This window comes from Bubalus kerabau, chromosome 8 (assembly GCF_029407905.1).
Source record: "Bubalus kerabau isolate K-KA32 ecotype Philippines breed swamp buffalo chromosome 8, PCC_UOA_SB_1v2, whole genome shotgun sequence".
NCBI lineage: Eukaryota > Metazoa > Chordata > Mammalia > Artiodactyla > Bovidae > Bubalus > Bubalus kerabau.
The window spans coordinates 105,627,744-105,651,704 of record NC_073631.1 but is presented as its reverse complement, the minus strand read 5'-3'; the positions used below and the strand labels follow the sequence as shown (position 1 = coordinate 105,651,704).

The window sequence follows — 23,961 nt, the reverse complement described above, 5'->3', positions numbered from 1 at the left end:
CTGTAATTGATTTCTAATCTCATAGATTTTGGTTAGAAAAGATGCTTCTATGATTTTCAATTGTATTAAATTTACTGAGGCTTCATTTGTGGCCCAACATGTAAATCTATCCTGAAGAATGTTCCATGTGCACTTGGGAAGAAAGTGTTTTCTGCTGTTTTCAGATGGAATGTTCTATAAATATTAAGTCTGTCTGGTCTAATGTGTCATTTAAAGCCTGTGTTTCCATATAGATTTTTTTGTCTGGATGATCTGTCCATTGGTGTAAGTGGGGTGTTAAAGTCCCCCACTATTGTTGTGTTACTGACAGTTTCCCCTTTTATGGATCTTAGCATTTGTCTTATATATTGAGGTGCTTCTTTGCTAGGTGCATATATATTTAGAATTGTAATAACTTCTTGGATTGATCACTTGATCATTATGTAGTATCCTTATTTGCCTCTTAAAAGTCTTTATTTTAAAGTCTAGTTTGTCTTATATGAGAATTACTACTCCAGCTTTCTTTTAGTATCCCTTTGCACGGAATACCTTTTTCCATCCCCTCACTTTCAGTCTGTATGTGTCCCTAGATCTGAAGTGGGTGTCTTATAGGCAGCATATATACAGGTCTTGTTTTTGTATCCATTCAACCAGTCTATATCTTTTGGTTGAAGCATGTAATCCATTTACATTTAAGGTAATTATGTGTGTTCTTAGAGCCATTTTGTTGGTTGATTTGAATCTGTTTTTGTAGGTCTTTTTTCTTCCCTTCTTCTTTTGTTCTCTTCTCTTGTGATTTGATATCCATCTTTAATGTTGTGTTTGGCTTGCTCTTTTGTGTATGGGTATCTATTGTACATTTTTGGTTTATGGCTCCCATGAGATTTTTGATATAGCAGTCTATATATATACATATACATATATATATAGTGTGTGTGTGTGTGTATATATATATATATATATGATATAGAAGATTGTTTTAAGTTGCTAGTCTCTTAATTTCCATGCATTTCCAATATTCTGCATTTGTATTCTCCTCTTCTCACAATTTTTGGTTTTGATATCATATTTGTGTGTGGATGATTTCCTACCTTTACTTTAGGTTTGACTTTACTGGTGAGCTTTCTTGTTTGTAATTTTCTTATTTCAAGTTGTGGCCTTTTCTTTTCCACCCAAGAGAAGTTCCTTCAGGGTTTGTTGTAAATCTGGTTTGGTGGCGTTGAATTCTTTTAACTTTTGCTTGTTTGTTAAGCTTTTGATTTCTTTGTCAAATCTAAATGACAGCCTTGCTGGGTAGAGTAGTCTTGCTTGTGGGTTTTTCCCTTTCATTACTTTAAATATATCATGCTCTTCCATTCTGGCCTGCAGAGTTTCTTTTGAAAGATAAGCTGATAAAATTTTGGAGATTCCCTTGTATCTTATTTATTGCTTTTTCCTTGTTGCTTTTAATATTTTTTCTTTGTCTTTAATTTTTGTTACTTTGTTTAATAGGTGTCTCAGCATGTTCCTCCTTGGGTTTATCTTGTATGAAACTTTCTGTTCTTCCCAGACTTGAGTGTTTCCTTTCTCATGTTGGGATTCCCAGGTGGCTCAGTGGTAAAGAATCAGCCTGCCAATGCAGGAGACACAGGTTCAATCCCTGGGTGGGGAAGATCCCCTGGAGGAGGAAATGGAAACCCACTCCAGTATTCTTGCCTGGAGAATATCCATGGACAGAGGAGCCTGGCAAGCTACAGTCCATGGGGTTGCAAAGAGTCGGACATGACTGATCATGCATGTACCACATACCTTTCTAATGTTAGGGAAGTTTTCAGCTATAATCTTTTCAAATGTCAATATTGTTTCAAGCTCTTTCTCTGTTTCCTTCACATAATAGAGTGAAGAATATGAATGTTGGTGCATTTAATATTGTCCCAGAGGTCTCTGAGAGTATCCTCATTTCTTTTTATTGTTTTTTTCTTTATTCCTTGGAAGTGATTTCCACCACTGTGTCTTCCAGCTCACTTATTTGTTTTTCTCCCTCATTTATTGTGCTATTGTGCTAGCCTTCTACTTTTCATTGTATTCCTTCCATTTTTCAGTGTTATTTTTTCATTGCAGTTATTGTATTCTTCTGTTTATCTGTTGATAAAGGACAGAAATGGTATGGACCTAACAGAGGCAGAAGATATTAAGAAGAGGTGGCAAGAATACACAGACGAACTGTACAAAAAAGGTCTTCATGACCCAGATAATCACAATGGTGTGATCACTCACCTAGAGCCAGACATCCTGGATTGTGAAGTCAAGTGGGCCTTAGAAAGCATCACTATGAACAAAGCTAGTGGAGGTGATGGAATTCCAGTTGAGCTATTCCAAATCCTGAAAGATGATGCTGTGAAAGTGCTGCACTCAATATGCCAGCAAGTTTGGAAAACTCAGCAGTGGCCACAGGACTGGAAAAGGTCAGGTTTCATTCCAATCCCAAAGAAAGGCAATGCCAAAGAATGCTCAAACTACCCCACAATTGCACTCATTTCACACGCTAGTAAAGTAATGCTCAAAATTCTCCAAGCCAGGCTTCAGCAATATGTGACCCGTGAACTTCCTGATGTTCAAGCTGGTTTTAGAAAAGGCAGAGGAACCAGAGATCAAATTGCCAACATCTGCTGGATCATGGAAAAAGCAAGAGAGTTCCAGAAACACATCTATTTCTGCTTTATTGACTATGCCAAAGCCTTTGACTGTGTGGATCACAATAAACTGTGGAAAATGCTGAAAGAGATGGGAATACTAGACCACCTGACCTGCCTCTTGAGAGACCTATATGTAGGTTAGGAAGCAACAGTTAGAACTGGACATGGAACAACAGACTTGTTCAAAATAGGAAAAGGAGTATGTCAAGGCTGCATATTGTCACCCTGCTTATTTAACTTCTATGCAGAGTACATCATGAGAAATGCTGGGCTGGAAGAAGCACAAGCTGGAATCAAGATTGCTGGGAGAAATATCAATAACCTCAGATATGCAGATGATACCACCCTTATGGCATAAAGTGAAGAAGAACTAAAGAGCCTCTTGATGAAAGAGGAGAGTGAAAAAGTTGGCTTAAAGCTCAACATTCAGAAAACAAAGATCATGGCATCTAGCCCTATCACTTCATGGCAAATAGGTGGGGAAAAAATGGAAACAGTGAGAGACTTTATTTTCTTGGGCTCCAAAATCATTGCAGATGGTGACTGCAGCCATGAAATTAAAAGACACTTGCTCCCTGGAAGAAAAGCTATGACAAACCTAGACATTAAAAGCAGAGATATCACTTTGCCGACAAAGGTCCATATGGTCAAAGCTATCATTTGTTCAGTAGTCATGTATGGAATGTGCGTTTTGGACCATAAAGAAGGCTGAGCACTGAAAAACTGATGCTTTTGAACTGTGATGCTGGAGAAGTCTCTTGAGAGTCCCTTGGATGGCAGGGATTCAAACCAGTCATTCCTATAGGAAATCAACCCTGAATATTCTTGGATAGATTGTTGCTGAAGCTCCCATGCTTTGGCCAAATGATGTGAAGAGCCGATTCATTGGAGAAGACCCTGATGCTGGGAAAGATTGAAGGCAGGAGGACAAGGGGACGGCAGAGGATGAGATGGTTGGATGGTATCACTGACTCAATGAACATGAGTTTGAACAAACTCCAGGGGGTAGTAAAGGGCAGGGAAGCCTGGCGTGCTGTAGTCCATGGGGTCACAGAGAGTCATGACTGAGCAACTGAACAACAACCCATTTCACTTTTACCTCCTGCCACTGGCAACTACCAGTGTGTTCTCAGTATCTGTGAGAGTGTTTGTTTTTGATTTCACATAAGGGAGATCATACAGTGTTTGTCTTTATTTGGTTTATTTCACTGAGCATTGTGCCCTTCAGGTCCATACATGCTGTTCCAAGTCCCAGGAATTCCTTCCTTCCCGCCTTTATTTATGTATTTGGCCATGCTGGGTCTTTGTTGCTGCACACAGGCTTTCTCTAGTTGCAGCAAGTGGCAGTCTACTCTTTGCTGTGGTGTGGAGGCTTCTCATTGCTGTGGCTTCTCTTGTTGCAGAGCACTGGCTCTAGGTGCGTGGGCATTGGTAGATGTAGCATGTGGGCTCAGTAGTTTTGGTGCATGGGCTTAGTTGCCCTGAAACATGTGGAATATTCCCGGACTGGGGATTGAACTTGTGTCCCCTACATTTGCAGGTGGATTCTTTCTTTCTTTTTTTTTTTTTAAATTTTATTTTATTTTTAAACTTTACATAACTGTATTAGTTTTGCCAAATATCAAAATGAATCCGCCACAGGTATACATGTGTTCCCCATCCTGAACCCTCCTCCCTCCTCCCTCCCCATTCCATCCCTCTGGGTCGTCCCAGTGCACCAGCCCCAAGCATCCAGTATCGTGCTTCGAACCTGGACTGGCAACTCGTTTCATACATGATATTTTACAAGTTTCAATGCCATTCTCCCAAATCTTCCCACCCTCTCCCTCTCTCACAGAGTCCATAAGACTGTTCTATACATCAGTGTCTCTTTTGCTGTCTCGTACACAGGGTTATTGTTACCATCTTTCTAAATTCCATATATATGCGTTAGTATACTGTATTGGTGTTTTTCTTTCTGGCTTACTTCACTCTGTATAATAGGCTCCAGTTTCATCCATCTCATTAGAACTGATTCAAATGTATTCTTTTTAATGGCTGAATAATACTCCGTTGTGTATATGTACCACAGCTTTCTTATCCATTCATCTGCTGATGGACATCTAGGTTGCTTCCATGTCCTGGCTATTATAAACAGTGCTGCGATGAACATTGGGGTACACGTGTCTCTTTCTCTTCTGGTTTCCTCAGTGTGTATGCCCAGCAGTGGGATTGCTGGATCATAAGGCAGGTCTATTTCCAGTTTTTTAAGGAATCTCCACACTGTTCTCCATAGTGGCTGTACTAGTTTGCATTCCCACCAACAGTGGAAGAGGGTTCCCTTTTCTCCACACCCTCTCCAGCATTTATTACTTGTAGACTTGTGGATCGCAGCCATTCTGACTGGTGTGAAATGGTACCTCATAGTGGTTTTGATTTGCATTTCTCTGATAATGAGTGATGTTGAGCATCTTTTCATGTGTTTGTTAATCATCTGTATGTCTTCTTTGGAGAAATGTCTATTTAGTTCTTTGGCCCATTTTTTGATTGGGTCATTTATTTTTCTGGAGTTGAGCTGTAGGAGTTGCTTGTATATTCTCGAGATTAGTTGTTTGTCAGTTGCTTCATTTGCTATTATCTTCTCCCATTCTGAAGGCTGTCTTTTCACCTTGCTAATAGTTTCCTTTGATGTGCAGAAGCTTTTAAGGTTAATTAGGTCCCATTTGTTTATTTTTGCTTTTATTTCCAATATTCTGGGAGGTGGGTCATAGAGGATCCTGCTGTGATGTATGTCTGAGAGTGTTTTGCCTATGTTCTCCTCTAGGAGTTTTATAGTTTCTGGTCTTACGTATAGATCTTTAATCCATTTTGAGTTTATTTTTGTGTATGGTGTCAGAAAGTGTTCTAGTTTCATTCTTTTACAAGTGGTTGACCAGATTTCCCAGCACCACTTGTTAAAGAGATTGTCTTTAATCCATTGTATATTCTTGCCTCCTTTGTCAAAGATAAGGTGTCCATATGTGCGTGGATTTATCTCTGGGCTTTCTATTTTGTTCCATTGATCTATATTTCTGTCTTTGTGCCAGTACCATACTGTCTTGATAACTGTGGCTTTGTAGTAGAGCCTGAAGTCAGGTAGGTTGATTCCTCCAGTTCCCTTCTTCTTTCTCAAGATCGCTTTGGCTATTCGAGGTTTTTTGTATTTCCATACAAATTGTGAAATTATTTGTTCTAGCTCTGTGAAGAATGCTGTTGGTAGCTTGATAGGGATTGCATTGAATCTATAGATTGCTTTGGGTAGTATACTCATTTTCACTATATTGATTCTTCCAATCCATGAACATGGTATATTTGGAGATCTGTTAGTGTCCTCTTTGATTGCAGGTGGATTCTTAACCACTGAATCACCAAGGAGGGCCCAGGTTCCTTGTTTTTTATGGCTCAATAATATCCCACTGTATATATCCATACTACATTTACTTTATACGCTCATCCACCGGTGGATACTTAGGTTGTTTCCATATTTTGGCTATTGCAAATAATGCTGCAATAAACATGGGAGTGTAGATATTTCTTTGAGTTAGTGTTTTTGCTTCTTTTGGATAAATAGAACTGGAATTGCTGGATCATATGGTAGTTCTATTTTTAATTTTTTTGAGGAATTACTATACTGTTTTCCATAGTGGCTGCATCAATTTGTAGCCCCACCATTGGTGAATATAGGGTGTAAAAGTTCAAAAGTATTCCCTTTTCTCCACATCCTTACCAACGCCTGTGGTCTCTTGCCTTTTTGATACTAGTCATTCTAACATGTATGGGGTGATATCTCACTGTGGTTTTAATTTGCATTTCTTTGGTGATTAGTAATGTCAGGTATATTTTCATATACTTGTTGGCCATCTGTACATCATCTTTGGAAAAATGTCTACCAGATCCTCTGCCCATTTTTAAATTGAATTGTTTTCTTGTTATTGAGTTGTATGAGTTCTTTTCATATTTTGGATATTATTATTCATTCACTGGATATGGGGTATTAAAGTCCCCTACTATTTCTGTATTGCCATCTATTTCTCCCTTTAGATCTGTTAGCATTTGCTTTGTATATTTAGGTATTCCTGTATTGGGTGCATAAGTATTTGTTATATCCTCTCACAGGACTGACACCTTTATTACTATGTAATGACCTTCTTTGTGACTTCTTTTTTGTCTGATAAGAGTGTAGCTGTCTTAACTTTGGTTTTTCCATTAGCATGGAATACCTTTTTTGTTTTGTGCTACCATGAGGCTTACATAAGACATCTGAGAGATACAATTTATCTTTGTTTGATAGTGATTTAAGTATAGTGCTTTCCAAAGCACTACATTTTTACTCCCACCCACACTTTGGTTTTGATATGACAGTGTATCTATTTATGTCTTGTGTGTCCATTAACACATTATTGTAGTTACTTTTTATTACTTTTGGAGTGGGCAGAGGGAGAGCAGGAAGATGTGCCAGCCAGCCTCTAGGTCTCTGGAGAGGATTATAGTTGGTCCCTAGATGTGTGTTTAATTGGAAGCCTGCCGCTCAGGTTGCAGCTATGAAGATAAGCTACCAGGCCTCTTTCCAGAAAGATGTTTCAGTCTGCTGAGTCTCTGCTGCTGTGTGCTGGGGTGTAGGTAATTAGGAATTCTTTCTCTGCTTATAATCTTGTGGGACATAGAAACAAACTCTGCTGGCCACCAGAGCCAGGCAATCAAGGGGTGTCCCCTGGGCAGTAGCCACAAAATTGGGACAAGGTACATGTACAGAAGCTCCTTTCTGGGAGAAACCAGTGATCTGGAGCAAGACAGAGAGAAAGCACAGAGATGGCACCTGCCAGCCTCCATGTTTACGGACTATCTTTGCAGAATAGGCTCCTAGATGGATGTTAAATTACCTCTGTGTGAGCTAGGGTAGATAGCTAGGTAGTCCTTGGGAGCACTCTAAGAACAATGCTCAGTTTATGATAGCCCGGTCTCGTGTGCCTCATGGATGCAAGCCCTGTTGGCTTTCAAAACTAGATGTTTTGGGGGCTCATCTCTCAGGTGCTGGTCTTAAAAGCTGTGCTGCCAGATGTGGGGTTCAAACCCATCACTCCTCATGGAGAAGCTCAAACTTGTGAGTTCTCCTCTTATCTTGTCTGGGAAATCCTATGGACAGAGGAGCCTGGTACGCTACAGTTCAAAGGGTTGCAAAGAGTCAGACATGACTGAGCACCTAAGCATGAACTGGGGGAGGGTTCATGGTAAGATTGTGTCTCAGCCTGTCCCACCCATCTTGATGTGGGTTTTTTTCTATGCTTGATGTGTAGGAGTCATTAAGCTACTTTTGGGGTTTCTTTCAGAGGATATTGTTTTGTATGAGTTGTAGATTCAGTGTGTCCATGAAAGGAGGTGAGTTCATCTTGAACCCAAACCTTTATGAACTTTTTATAGCCTACTTTTGGCATGCAACAATATGTTACAGTCATTTTTCATGCCAATGAAAATAAAAGTCAAGCCCTTTTTCATGCTGAAAAATGTCATTTTATGTGTACTCCAAATGTTACTTTAAATCACTTTATCAGTTCTGTGTAAATGTCTAGACTATTTGATATCTGTCGATTATAAACAACAGTTATAAGCACCCTTGTGCTTACATTTTTATCCAAGTATGCAATTATCTCTTTAGGATAATTCTTTTTTTTTTTTTTTTTTTTAGGATAATTCTTAGAAATTGGATTGGTAGGTCAGGGGGTCTGCTCATTTTCCATTTTGATATACTGTACTAAAATTCTCTTTAGGAAGATTGTGCCAAAGTGGTAGGTCCCACTGTTTCACATACTTGCCAACTGGTTTTGTTCATCTTTTTCATCTTTGCCAACCTTACCGACAATAAATGATATACCTTTGTTATTATAATTCATATTTCTTCAATTAGAAATGAAACTGAATGTTCCTTTCATATTTTAATTGGGTGTCTACTTTAGCTTGCCCACTCCTTGTCTTAAATTCAGTTTTAAAACATTGATTTGTGACCATCCTTCATACCTATAAAGTATTTTAGTTACTTTTCTAACATACTGCAGATATTCCCTCTAATTTTTTATTTGTCTTTCACTCCTATTTATGCTCCCCTTTCTTTGTCCAGGAACTTAAAGTTCATAGGCACTCAAATATATCCATATGTTTATTTACAGTGTCTGGGTTCTGTGATTAGAATGATAAGGATACATATCTCTTTACTTCCAGTCTTTCTTTGGCCTTGTGTTTTTTTGGGAGAAAGGGTGTGTAAGCTTAAAAATTTTTTTTTTTTTGCTGTATTGCATGGCATATGGGATCTTAGTTCCCCCACCAGGGATCAAACCTGTGCCCCCTGCAGTCAAAGCACGAGTCTTAACCTCTGTACTGCCAGGAAAGTCTCTAAACTTTTTATTGAAGTATAACAATATGTGAAACGTGAACTTCTAGATGTTCAAGCTGGTTTTAGAAAAAGCAGAGGAACCAGAGATCAAATTGCCAAGATCTGCTGGATCATTGAAAAAGCAAGAGGGTTTCAGAAAAAAAAACATCTATTTCTGGTTTATTGATTATGTCAAAGCCTTTGACTATGTGGATCACAACAAATTGTGGAAAATTCTGAAAGAGATGGGAATACCAGACCACCTGACCTGCCTCTTGAGAAATCTCTATGCAGGTCAGGAAGCAACAGTTAGAACTGGACATGGAACAACAGACTGGTTCCAAATAGGAAAAGCAGTCCGTCAAGGCTGTATATTGTCACCCTGCTTATTTAACTTATATGCAGAGTACATCATGAGAAACGCTGGGCTGGAGGAAGCACAAGCTGGAATCAAGATTGCTGGGAGAAATATCAATAACCTCAGATATGCAGATGACACCACCCTTATGGCAGAAAGTGAAGAAGAACTAAAGAGCCTCTTGATGAAAATGAAAGAGGAGAGAAAAAGTTGGCTTAAAGCTCAACATTCAGAAAATGAAGATCATGGCATCTGATCCCATCACTTCATGGCAAATAGATGGAGAAACACTGGAAACAGTGGCTGCCTTTATTTTTTTGGGCTCCAAAATCACTGCAGATGGTGATTGCAGCCATGAAATTAAAAGGCACTTACTCCTTGGAAGGAAAGTTATGACCAACCTAGACAGCATATTCAAAAGCAGAGACATTACTTTGTCAACAAAGGTCCATCTAGTCAAGGCTATGGTTTATCCAATAGTCATGTATGGATGTGAGAGTTGGACTATAAAGAAAGCTGAGTGCCGAAGAATTGATGCTTTTGAACTGTGGTGTCAGAGAAGACTCTTGAGAGTCCCTTGGATTGCACAGAGACCCAACAAGTCCATCCTAAAGGAAATCAGTCCTGAATATTCATTGGAAGGACTGATGCTGAAGCTGAAACTCCAATACTTTGGCCACCTCATGTGAAGAGTTGACTCATTGGAAAAGACCCTGATGCTGGGAAACACTGAAGGCGGGAGGAGAAGGGGATGACAGAGAATGAGATGGTTGGATGGCATCACCAACTCAATGGGCATGAGTTTGAGTAAACTCCAGGAGTTGGTGATGGACAGGAAGGCCTGGCATGCTGCAGTCCATGGGGTTGCAGAGTCGGGACACTGAGCGACTGAACTGAACATACTTATGTGTGCTCAGTCATGTCTGACTCTCTGTGACCCCGTGGACTGTAGCTTGCCCGGCTCCTCTGTCCATGGGATTCTCCAGGCAAGAATACTGCAGTGGGTTGCCATGCCCTCCTCCAGGGGATCTTCCTGACCCAGGGATGGAACCTGTGTCTCCCGCATTGGCAGGCAGATTCTTTACCACTGAGCCATCTTTGAAGCCCCCATAACATGCATGTAAAAGTGTTCAAATCATTAAGTCTACAACTTCATTTTCACAAAGTGATATGCATCCCAGATTCTAACCCAGAAATCCCTGCTCTGATATGCCCTCTTTCAGGCCATTATAGTATCAAAGTGTGAGGTCAATGCAGGGAACAACTTGATGATTTCCTGAATGGCAGCCCAGTTGTCCCTACACTATTTATTGAATACCCTGTTTTTTACTCATGGATTAGAAGTGTCTGCTTATATTCCCACAATTACTTGGTCTATTTCTAGCTTTGCTGTTTTAGTCCATTGATCTGTCTGGTTTCATCACTGTCATATTCTTTTCATTAGTCAGATGGGGTTTATAGTATATTTTCAAATCTGGCTGTGTATGCCCCACCTCACTGCTATTCTTTCTCAGATAACTTTTAGAATTATTTATTTGCAATGTGCCTCCCTTGTCAGCCCAAATCCTATTAAGATTCTAATTGTTAATTCATTAAATGTATCAGTTCATTTAGGAAAATTTGACTTTTTTCTCTTAATGTTGCCTTCCCATGTAAAAACAATGTTTTTCTCTCCATTTATCCCATGTTCCTTGCTGGGATTTTATTGTTTTCTTCAAATAGATCTTGTACATCTTGTTATGTTTATTCTTAGGCATTTTAAGGCTTTTCATTATTATTGCAAATAGATGATTTTTTTTCATTATAACTTCTAGTCTAACATTTTAATTAGTTAATTGTAGAGAGGCAGTTAAGTTTTTTGTCTATGGATTTTCAAACAGCTTACTGAACTCATTCCAATGGGTTTTCATTTGATTCTCATGAGTTTTTCAGGTTTATCATTATACGTGTCATGTGATTCCAATCTATCCCTCCATATTGAATCTTTTGGTCAGCATGTTAAGATTCCATAGCTTGCAGACTGTAAAACTCCATTTCCTCTTCTCTCCAGCCACACTACTTAAGAGAGTTCTTTCTCTTCACTGTATTCATTTCTTTCCCCCTACTCAGTCCTCCTGTCCCAACCTGGCTGCAACCATCCTGACTCCACCAAAATGCTTCTTGCTATGGTCTCTCTGGTTCCACATCTCCAAATACAATTGTCATTTTAACCATCCATCTTGCGGGACGGCTCCCTCTCATGGATTCTGATGGCCATGCCCTTGTGCTCTCACCTTCCCATGGCACCCATCACTTTGCAGTCTTTCTCCTGCATCTCTGCTGCTCTTTCTGAATCCATGGTACCCCCTCCTCTGCAATTTATTATTGAGAATTCTTATTGCTCAACATTAGACCCTCATCTTTTCATATTTTTACTCTCTACTTAGATGATTTCACCCATTTTTTAAAATTTTAATTACCAACTCTATGCTCATGACTCCCGACTTTATATCTCAGGATCAGGGCTTTCCTCTGAGCTGCACATTCACACATCCATTTGCCCCTCAACACTTCTGCTTGAATATGTCAAGCTCATCTTAAGTTCACCACAGCCAATATTAAAATCATAACATTTCTCCCCAGATCCACTCCTCCTCACAGTTTCCATTGGTGCATGGCATCTGTATCCACCCTGAAAACTGTCCTCCATTCCATTCAATCCCATTGTCATAGCCAGTCCCCAAGCCATTGGATTTTACATCCTAACAGATGCGAAATTGTTAATCTCTTCTACTTTTGCACCAGTACCACTCTGGTTGGGACTACCATCACCTTTCACTGGATGGCTAATATAGCAGCCCGCCTGGTCCCTCCATGCTCTTATTCTCCTTCATTTCCCTCCCTGCATCAGTGCAGATCTTATGTTGTTCTTATGCTTTAAACCCTTTATCATTTTGCCCTTGCCATTCCTCAGTGATAAAGACCAACATCCTCAACCATGGACTACAGGACTCTAGCAGTGAGACCCCCATCTGTATTCTTTGCTGCTTGTAAAATTTCAAATACAGAAATGTGTAACTGAGAAAAGAAAAATTCCCTGTAATTCTATCTGTAGAGATAACTGCTGTATCTCTTAACAGTTTGGGTATATTCTTCCAGATGCCTTTTTAATGGATATATTATCTCTCTTATCTGTTATTATATCAGTTTGTATGTGTGCATCTATAAACTTACTACATATTATACATAGATACTTGTATATATGTAGACAGAAGTCATAAATGTCTATGTCTTTCTACATATCTACATGTTATGGTCACCTGCAGAGACAGATGGAACTCCACCCCATCCCGCCCCAACTCTGCCCCCCATGTCAAGGCTGATGATACATACATATACCAAGAGGGTATGAAAAGTTTATTGCTTAGTTATAGTTGAGGTCTCTGGGAGAGCAGGCAAGGCGATTGGTTGGAGTTTTTCTTGCAGCCAGATCTGAGGGTTCCCGTGTGAGGTCAGGGGCTTGTGTGGCTTGAATCTCCTATCAGGACCAAAGATGAAGCACCCAGTCTTTCTTTTCAGTTCGCTCAGAAGCTAGAGTGCAAGGGGAGAGAGAAGGGTGAGGCTTAATGGCTGTCAGCTGTCATGAAGTGGAGTCAGACTCTTCTTTACACTATATTCTCATCTGTGAGTACACATGTAGACAGGTTCATGTTCAAACATTATACACAGCTGTCCATCCATCAGTTTATCCTCACAATCCATATACAGATCTCCATATTGCAACTGTCTTTCCTCATTAATAATTATGTTAGTATGTGTAGATCAACTTCATTCTTTTATGTAGATGTGTAGACTTCCATTGCAGAGATGTGCATAATTAGATGGCCATTACCTTGGTGATGAAGTAGTCTCTAATGTTCTTTCTTTCTGCTTTTACAAACAACGGGGCCCCTGAACATCATGCAAACCTTTGTTCCTGTGCAACTGTGTTAGTCATTGAGCTCTTTTATGTTCCAAATATCATAAAAACTGTGCCTCAGATTCTTTGAAGTGATATTCTAGAGGCAAGAGACAGTTTGCTAATATATATGTATATAAACACATACAAAACAGAGGAAAGAGTTGGTGGTGGGGGTGGTCTGGTGTGTAGGGTTGTTCAGTTCAGTCACTCAGTTATGTCCGAATCTTTGCCACCACATGGACTACAGCACACCAGGCCTCCCTGTCGATCACCAACTCCTGAGTTTATTCAAACTCATGCTCATTGAGTTGGTGATACCATCCAACCATCTTATCCTCTGTCGCCTCCTCCTCCTCCTATTTGCGATGAAGTGATGGGATCAGATGCCATGATCTTCGTTTTCTGAATGTTGAGCTTTAAACCAACTTTTTCACTCTCCTCTTTCACTTTCACCAAGAGACTCTTTAGTTCTTCTTTCTTTCTGCCATAAGGGTGTTGTCATCTGCATGTCTGAGGTTACTGATATTTCTCCCAGCAGTCTTGATTCCAGCTTGTGCTTCCTCCAGCCCAGAGTTTCTCATGATGTACTCTGCATACAAGTTCAATAAGCAGGGTGACAATATATAGCCTTGACATACTCTCTTTCCTATTTGGAACCAGTCTGTTGTTCCATGTCCAGTTATAACTGTTGCTTCTTGACCTGCATACAGATATCTCAGGAGGCAGGTAAGATAGTCTGGCATTCCCATCTCTTTCAGAATTTTCCAGTTTGTTGTGATCCATACAGTCAAAGGCTTTGGCATAGTCAATAAAGCAGATGTTTTTCTGTAACATTCTTGCTTTTTCGATTATCCAATGGATGTTGGCAATTTGATCTCTCTTTCCTCTGCGTTTTCTAAATCCAGGTTGAACATTTGGAAGTTCGGAGCCTGGCTTGGAGAATTTTGAACATTACTTTGTTAGTGTGTGAGATGAGTGCAATTGTGCAGTAGGTTGAGCATTCTTTGGCATTGCCTTTCTTTGGGATTGGAATGAAAACTGAACTTTTCCAATCCTGTGGCCACTGCTGAGTTTTCCAAATTTGCTGGCATATAGAATGCAGCACTTTCACAGCATCGTCTTTCAGGATTTGAAATAGCTCAACTAGAATTCCATCACCTTCACTGGCTTTGTTTGTAGTGATGCTTTCTAAGGCCCACTTGACTTCACATTCCAGGATGTCTGGCTCTAGGTGAGTGATCACACCATCGTGATTATCTGGGTTGTGAAGATCTTTTTTGTCCAGTTCTTCTGTGTATTCTTGCCACCTCTTCTTAACATCTTCTGCTTTGTTAGGTCCATACCATTTCTGTCTTTTATTGTGCCCATCTTTGCATGAAAAGTTCCTTTGGTATCTCTAATATTCTTGAAGAGATCTATAGTCTTTCCCATTCTATTGTTTTCCTCTATTTCTTTGCATTGATCACTGTGAGAGGCTTTCTTATCTTTCCTTGCTATTCTTTGGAACTCTGCATTCAAATATGTATCTTTCCTTTTCTCCTTTGCCTTTGGCTTCTCTTCTTTTCAAAGCTATTTGTAAGGCCGCCTCAGACAACCATTTTGCCTTTTTGCATTTCTTTTTCTTGGGGATGGTCTTGATCACTGCCTCCTGTACAATGTCACGAACCTCCATCCATAGATCTTCAGGCACTCTATCAGCTCTAATCCCTTGAATCTTTGTCACTTCCACTGTATAGTCATAAGGGATTTGATTTAGGTCATACCTGAGTGGTCTAGTGGTTTCCCCTACTTTCTTCAATTTAAGTCTGAATTTAGCAATAAGAAGTTCATGATCTGAGCCACAGTCAGCTTCCAGACTTGTTTTTGCTGACTGTATAGAGCTTCTCCATCTTTGGCTGCAAAGAACATATCAATCTGATTTTGGTATTGACCATCTGGTGATGTCCATGTGTAGAGTCTTATCTTGTGTTGTTGGAAGAGGGTGTTTGTTATTACCAGTGCATTCTCTTGGAAAAACCCTGTTAGCCTTTGCCCTGCTTCATTCTGTACTGCAAAGCCAAATTTGCCTGTTACTTCAGGTATTTCTTGACTTCCTGCTTTTGCATTCCGGTCTCCTATAATGAAAAGGACATCTTTTTTTGGGTGTTAGTTCTAGAAGGTCTTGTAGGTCTTCATAGAACTGTTCAATGTCAGCTTCTTCAGCATTACTGGTCACAGCATAGACTTGGAGTACTGTGATATTGAATGGTTTGCCTTGGAAACAGAGATCATTCTGTCATGTTTAAGACTTCATCCAAGTACTGCATTTTGGACTCTTCTGTTGACTATGATGGCTACCCCATTTATTCTAAGGGATTCTTGCCCACAGTAGTAGATATAATGGTCATCTGAGTTAAATTCACCCATTCCAGTTCATTGTAGTTCACTGATTCCTAGAATGTTGATGTTCACTCTTGCCATCTCCTGTTTGACCACTTCCAATTTGCCTTGATTCATGGACCCAACATTCCAGGTTCTTATACAATATTGCTCTTTACAGCATTGGACTTTACTTCCAACATCAGTCACATCCACAACTGGGTGGTGTTTTTGCTTTGGTCTTTTCATTCTTTCTGGAGTTATTTCTCCACTGATCTCCAGTAGCATATTGGGCACCTACCGACCTGGGGAGTTCATCTTTCAGTGTCCTATCTTTCTTTTCATTACTGTTCATGAGGTTCTCAAGGCAAAAATACTGAAGTGGTTTGCCATTCCGTTCTCCAGTAGACCACGTTTTGTCAGAAGTCTCCACCATGACCCATCTGTCTTGGTTGGCCCTACATGGCATGCATCATAGATTCATTGAGTTAGACAAGACGTGGACCATGTGATCAGATTGGTTCATTTTCTCTGATAAGGTGTAGGGTGGTTAGCGAGGGCCTTTATAATAGGGCAGAGTCATGTGGGAGTGACCACACAGTATGTCTAAGGAAGAGTGTTCTTATGTAGAAAAAGTGTATTGAATAATTTTTAGGTCAAAGGGTGTTACAAAATTACAATGAATCTTGTCAAATTATTTTCATTAAAAAATTTATATACTCTTGATAAGTAAGACACTCTTAAAGCATCTGTTTCTTTCCATCATCACTAACCCCTCCCCCCCTTTTTTTCATGTTGAGTGTTTTTTTGCTTCTGTTTTTTTAATTGGAGGATAATTTCTTCACAATATTGTGTTGGCCTCTGCCATACATTAACATGAAATCAGCCACAGGTATACATATTCCCTTCTCTCCTGAACTCCCCATCTCCTGCCCCATTCCACCCCTCTAGGTTGTCATTGACTACTGCCAAACCCCCTTTTTAACCCTTTTTGATATTGGTGGACAATAAATTATATCATGTCTTAATGTGTACTTTATTGTAAGGCTGAGCAGCTCTCCTCTGTTTATTATCCATTTGTATTTTTTTTAAGCGTATTTATGTGAATTTCTGCAGGCCATGAACTATTTATTATACTAGAGATATTTTTTCTTTGTTCACAGTTTGCCTTAAGATGTTACTAGTTACTAATCAAGTTTTTGGCATATAAAATTAAAACTTTTTTTTGTTAACTTATCAGTTATTTTCACCTATAGAGTTAGTGTTTTGGGTCATGTTTAATGGCCTTCAGCACCCACTAAACCATATTTCTAAAACAGTGTTTTAGAAATTTCTTTCAGTGTTTCATCTAAAACATTAATTTCTTTGATTTATTTACAGTTTACTAATGCTTAAGCCCTGAGTTAAAGATCTAGCTTTAAAAAGCAACACAGTGCTTAGCTGTCTTTCCTGGCCCTTAAGCATTTGTCTGGTTCAATTGATTCACATGCTCCTACTGTAGCAATTCAATTTCCATAAATACTTGGATCTATTTTGTAACTCACTGCTTTACTGATCTATTTTGGCATCAATATCATATTGCTAATGATTGGAAGTTTGTTTAGTGGCTCTTGGGTTAATCACCTCAAGATACCCACACATGTTTTCAGAAATTTCTTGAGCTTTTTAAACATGTTAATGATTAGAATAAAAATTTTTTTTTCCTCCAAATTGACTCAAAAATCCTATTGGGATTTTACTTGAGATCCACTAGAGTGACTACAGATTACCTTGAGAACTATTTTTTTTTTTTTAAACAATTGTGTTTTTCTATTTAAGAACAAATTTAGTTTTCATGTCCCTTAGTAGAGTTTTAGTCTTTATGTCTTACACATTTCTTAAATTTATTTCTAAATACTTTATTTTTATTCCTATTAGCTGTGTCCAACAAACTTAATATGCTGGGTTTTCATTCCCCTCAATGTTACTTTTTATTTTTCTTAATGTTTTGATGCATGGATTGTTTACGAGTTTGGACATTTTGCTGTTATCTTTGTTATTTCTAGCTTTGATAGCATTTTAGTCAGAGAACACATTCTATGGTTTCAGTTCTTCTAATTCCTTTGAGGTTAATTTTATGGCCCAGAATGAGGTCTTTCTTGGTGAATGTTCCATGGTTAGAAAGAATATGTATTCTGCTGTGTGTTAGGTGGGGTGTTCCATAAGTGTCAGTGAACTCCTGTTGGTTGATTGTATTATAAAGTTTTTTATCCTTGCTGCTGATCTTCTGTCTAGCAGTTATGTCAACTGTGGAGAGTGGTTTTTTACTGAAAAATCACCACAGTTTTTACTGAATGTAATCTGAAGCTCTTCGGTATATCAGCCTTTAGGAGTGCTGTCTTGTTGGACTGAATCTTTTATCATGGTGTAATATCCCTCTTTGTACCTGGTGTGTGCTGATTATTAGAAGTAGAGATTTACAGATCTTTGTTTTTAATACAGTGAATCTGGAGTGAGGCCTGAAAAGATTTCTTCAAAGTTCCCAGATGATTTTTAGTATTTTTCACTTGTTTGGTGGTGGTTTCTGTTTTGGATCTATATCAAAAATACATTGCTGCGTCACATGGTAGTCCTAGTTTTGGTTATCTAAGAAATCTCGATACTGTTTTCCACAGTGGTGGCACCAACTTATATTCTCACCAACAGTGTACGAGTTCCCCTTTCTCCACATTTGTGCCAACATCTGTTATTTGTGTGCTTTTTGAGGCTGGCCATTCTGAGAGGTGTGAGGAGATATCTCACTGTGGTTTGACTTGAATTTCCCTGATAATTAGTGATGTTGAGCACCTTCTCATGTGCCTGCTAGCCATCAGCATTTCCTCTTTGGCCATTTTTATAATTAGGTATCAGAGTTCTTGCTTGCTAACAACAAAAATTGACTTGGGTTAACTTAGGCATAGAAGACTTTATTGAAAGAATATCCAGTAACACTGGCTGAATTGCTGGAGTCCCACTAGCAAGCAGAGCCCGAAACCCTCTAGGGAATTGCTCTCCCTGATCCTAGCTGTGGAGCACAGTTCTGTGACCTCAACTGAACCCAGCAGGGTCTCACACCATCTTGGACTTTGAATCTGGTGCAAAGGATATGAAGTGGAGCTAGTTTAGAATTATTCAGGAGGTGGTAGGAATTTGGGTGTCAAAATAGAAGTGGCAGTAAAGGCAGGACCTAGACACTACATTTAGTCCCAAAAGACTTCCTCCTGTTTCATCCTGTCAGAACTGAAGAGGGCAAGTTGACTTTTAGCAGAGGACGGTATTGCAGGAAAGGAGACGGTTACTGGTTAAGCGAGCTGAATTAGTATGAGAAGGGGTAGGAAAACAGGCGGCTCTCATCTTCCCCAGGTATTGGTTTGCTCCAGTGATACGCAAGGGGTGGGTGCAGGGAGAAGTCTAACCTGGCCGGTGCATGTTAACATCACTCCCAGCTTCTGGAAGAGTTGCACAAAATGTCTACAAAAGCTTGGCCCAAATAAATACTAGATCTAGGATGTCAGAATTGCACAATTTACAGAATGGCTGCAAAGCCTTTCATTTATGTATTTGGTGGGATGAATCCTTATTTTCCCTTTGGCATGAAGATCAGTGGAAAAGTGACTGGGGCGCAGTATATTGAGTCATTCCTTGTGCTTTGCAGGTTCTTATGAGCGCATCGTTCCTGGGGGCCCTGTGTCTCTTCTCGTCTGTCTGTGTGGTGTGTGCCATTTCTGCATTTACTCTTCCCATTGAGACCAAAGGACGGGCCCTACAGGTAAGCGATGTGGGAATCTAAGTAGTCTCCTTTTGACCAAAGGAAATGCGCTTGGAGTAGGAAAATTCTTTTATGTAGAGGTGATAATGCCCAAGCCTGTGCTCACACAAGGGTACATTTGTTTAGCAGGTTCCAGTAGAAAAACTGGGTATCCAGTGCTCTTCCATGTAACTTTGAGCAGCATACTGATTATTCACTTCAAACTTTTGCTTCCTGTAAAGCTTGAACTGGGACTAAATGAGTATTACTGATACTTCAGCATTCTACCCTTTCCACCTTTCTTCTGTATAGAAGCAGTGCTGCAGAGCTAAATGTGGCCATAGGGTCAGAAACAGCTGTTTGCATTGTAGGATCACAGAATCTTTCCTGTTGGTCCGGCTATCTTCCCCCCAGTTTTTTCAACTGCCCACGGTAAGAATGGAGGCAAAAACTTCCACACTGCACCAGCTGCCATCCAATACTGACAGTCAGACACAAAGTACATAAAAAGACATCCCAGAAGTATAAGGTGTGCTCCTGGGGGCAAAGTTGTATCAGAGACAGCTTCTCCTAGCCCTCTGCCCTTACAGTTGGCTCTGTTTCCCTGCCTTAAATACAAAGCTTATTGCTGGCAGGCAAGGGCATGTGTGTATGCGCACACATTGGAAATGGGGAGAACAGCTGAGGTTAGTATATACAGTTGACCCCTGAACAGGGGTCAGGACACCAACCTTCCAGGCTGTCAAAGCCTGCAGTATTAAAAACTTAGTCAGTCTTCAGTGTCCACAGTTCCTCACATCTGCAGATTCAACCAATCATGAACTACAGATCATACAGTACTAGAATATTTACAGTTGGAAAAAAATCCACGTAAAAGTGGACCGGCACAATTCAACCCCATGCTGTTTGAGAGTTAACCATAGTTTGGTGGATCTGAGCTGCCCCATCTAAATGGGACTGTGAAATCATCGTGCTTGTTTGGCTGAATGCAGCCTGCCCTCTCTCTCATATGCTATTTATAGTGAATCGTGGGCACATGTTAATTATTTGTCCTGGTACAGATGTGTTTTGTTGTCTGAGTAGTTGGAAAACACTACTGAGTAAAGAGGGGGAAAGCACAACATGCTAGTGTCAATTTTTTCTTGTCCTAGATTCAAGATGTGTTATTCTGTTTTCCCTTTAACTTTTAATCTCTAAGGAAATATGCATTTTAATCACAGATTAGATAACTTGCTAAGTAATTAGAAATTTAGGGCTTTGTTTAGGTTCCTTACTTGGAAAGGTGACCTAATCACTGAATCCTTAAAACCAGGGATTGTATTAGGTGATTCAGATGATTCCTTTTAATCTTAAATAATAGGATTATCACACTCTTCACACTATGGAGGAAAGTAAGGTAAGTGAAAGTTAAGTAACTTGTATAAAGGAACATGCTAAATACAGAGGGACTGGAATTTAAACTAGATTGCAAAATTAAGTGGTGCTAAATCTTATGCTAATTTTCTATGGTGGTGGTTTTTTAAAGTAGCAATAATACGTATAAAATGAAATCTGGCTCATCATCTCACGTGCTTTATGGATTTCTGATTCAAGTCATATGCTGCTGCTGCTGCTAAGTTGCTTCAGTCGTGTCCGACTCTGTGCAACCCCACAGACGGCAGCCCATCAGGCTCCCCTGTCCCTGGGATTCTCCAGGCAAGAACACTGGAGTGGGTTGCCATTTCCTTCTCCAATGCATGAAAGTGAAAAGTGAAAGTGAAGTCGCTCAGTCGTGCCGGACTCTTAGTGACCCCATGGACTGCAGCCCACCAGGCTCCTCCGTCCATGGGATTTTCCAGGCAAGAGTACTGGAGTGGGGTCAAGTCATATGAGCCACTGACAAAAACCATTCCCTTTTCTGTTGATTGAAATGAAATTATTTTACATGTCTGTTTATAAGACTTAATATCAGTTCCTACAACTTTCACATGCAGATCCAATAAATATATTTGTGTGGGAATGTAGCCCTTGATGGCTCTGCCACTCAATGGCTGTATGTCTTCAGGCAAATCTCGAAAGGTGTATGTCTGTATCTCAGTGTTGTGAGCACTTAACATATGAAACTATCTAGTAACCGATACAGTAAAACTTCTAAAAATGTTTAAAACATGCCCTAAATTTTACCTTTCAACAGGATCCCAAATAATTTGAATGAACCAACCTGGCCAATAGTTAATAGTAGTAATTCCACTTTAGAATTACTTTAAAAACTTATTTTGATGGACCTAGTAAACAATTAAAAAAAGAAAAGGTAAGTATAATGTGATTTTTTCCCCTAAATGATATCTGTAATTGAATTATAAAAGTACTATTGTCAGGTACATAGGTAAAAATGTTAGACTTTTAATTCTTTATTAAACAACCTCCTGTTACTAGTTTTCACTGCCAGATAGCTGAATGTGAAGACTTCAAAAAAAAATGTATTATCTATTCTTTCTCCAGCAAATTAAATGAAGAGCTGCAAATCTATGTCTACCAAAGAAGAAAAATGTATTTTCATCTTCACAAAGAGCTGTGGCACATTTAAAAACACCTGGTTTAATTTTGGTATACTACTTGGTAGTTAAGAAATTGATCATGTATTTTTGAAAAACAAGAGGATGAAATAAGTTATCTGTATATATAGTCTCTTAGGGAAGAGATCAATACAGAAGTTTCAAAAAATATACATTAAGGTTGGTGAGGGATATCTAGGAGAGATGGGGAGGGAGAAGCTGGCTTTCATTGCTTGGCATCAAGTCTGTTCATGTTTATATGAATAAGTAATAAGTATCAGACAAAACCTATACTTGATATTCTCCCATGAGGTATACAGCAAAAGCTGTATTAAAATTTTGTAGCTAAGACATGAGTTTGAGGTGGTATCATTAAGCCTTTCAAAATAGAAGTCATCAAATTCACAATTATAATTAGCATACTTAAATTGTGACCTCCATACTATATAATGAAAATTACTTATTCATAAAAGTATGTACTTAAATTCATTGCAATCTCGTGTATAAAATAACCAAAGTAGCTGGAAATAAACTTTTTCCCATTCTGTTTTGACTCTAATTTCATTACAGTATAGCAAGCTTTTCTACATGATGTAATTATATGCCCTTTGGAGAACAACCACTTGCATGCAGATCATGCCTATTTGAACTACAGGCACAAATGGCTTGAAGTCAGGAAAATGTCTATAAAGGGCCAGAGAATAAACATTTCAGACTCTGAGCTACATATGGTCTCTGTCAACAGGCCATAGTGGTTTTTTTGAAGTAAGTTTGAAGGCTCAAGATGGAGCCACTCCTGCCCAGGTGCCATGTCAGCAAACCAAAACTTCCCTTCATTTCCCTGTAAATGGTCTGCTTGACCAGAAACACAGTACAGCCAGTTGGCCAGACACCAAGCCAAGTGTGGCTCTCTACTCACCTCCTTATTCCTTATTCTCCTGTCTTCAGCTCCCCTTTGCAGTATTTTGGGCCCCTGCAAGTGGAGAGTACCTGCTTCAAGTGTCAAAGTTTGTTTGGATTGCCTAAATCGTCGTCTTTGATCATCTGTAACAGTCTTTGGTGGGGAGGATGGAATCCCAAGCTGACTTCCAATGGCCTGTGGGACAAGATGCATAGGCAAAGAGCCCACTGAACCCTTGACGTTGTTTTTCTCATCATAACCAAGGGCAAGCCACTTAGGGATTTGAGCTCTGACCCCTTGTACACAGTTCTGATCCAAACAAACTTTATGTAAGGGGAAAAAGAAATGTGTGTGTGTATACTTATTTCCCAGAAAAGTTCCAAGACAGCTTATATTGGGAACCCACAATGGGTGGCAGCAGTTAGGGAATGCGTAAAGAGAACTCCACAGCAAAAAGTGTGGGGAGACTTGGAAAATAAGAAATTACAACTGTTTGAACTAATGGCACATCATCATCTAAGTAGCACAAGTCATACTATTAAAAGTCATTAGGGCAACTGCTGCTTTTATAAAGAAATCTTCTCATTTAAAGATTAAATAGATCAATTGCTAAGCGGAATCTTGAATCCAAAGATGTAAAACTGGTAAGCATGGATCAAACACTTGAAAGATTTTAGAGTGCTTCCCACCTAAATCTAAGACTCATGTGCTAAGATGGTCATGGACTGGGTTAGATTGACACTGGGCCACCTGACAACCTCAAGAAAAATTCTGTGCAACAAAGTACACTGTAAAATACCACCAGATCCCCAGCCTAGCAGAGTACATCCCTCTTAAGGAGTAATTTGGTTCCCAAAGACCCAAGGCTTACCTAAGACTCCTTGAGATCCTGGAGTTTCAAAAAACTGAGCAGTCCACCTTCTGGCACACCTGCTTATTCTGTCATAATAATTGTGGTCCTGGAAACTGCAGACATCTACAGAAATGGCAAAATCTAAGATAACCTAGCATTGCAATGACCATCATCAGGGACATTCCAGTTAGACACATTGTTTATTTAAGAACCAC

General features: G+C 39.5%; 1 protein-coding gene across 1 annotated transcript in view; it reads left to right on the top strand.

Annotated features, from left to right (window-relative positions):
- Positions 1-23,084, top strand: part of SVOPL (SVOP like) — a 90,931-nt gene extending 67,847 nt beyond the window's left edge. The window contains exons 12-13 of the mRNA XM_055591044.1: positions 19,366-19,479; positions 22,941-23,084. Of these exons, the coding sequence (XP_055447019.1) occupies positions 19,366-19,479; positions 22,941-23,018 (192 nt within the window). The 3' untranslated portion in view covers positions 23,019-23,084. The remainder of the gene's footprint in view (positions 1-19,365; positions 19,480-22,940) is intronic.
- Positions 23,085-23,961: the final 877 nt, after the last annotated feature.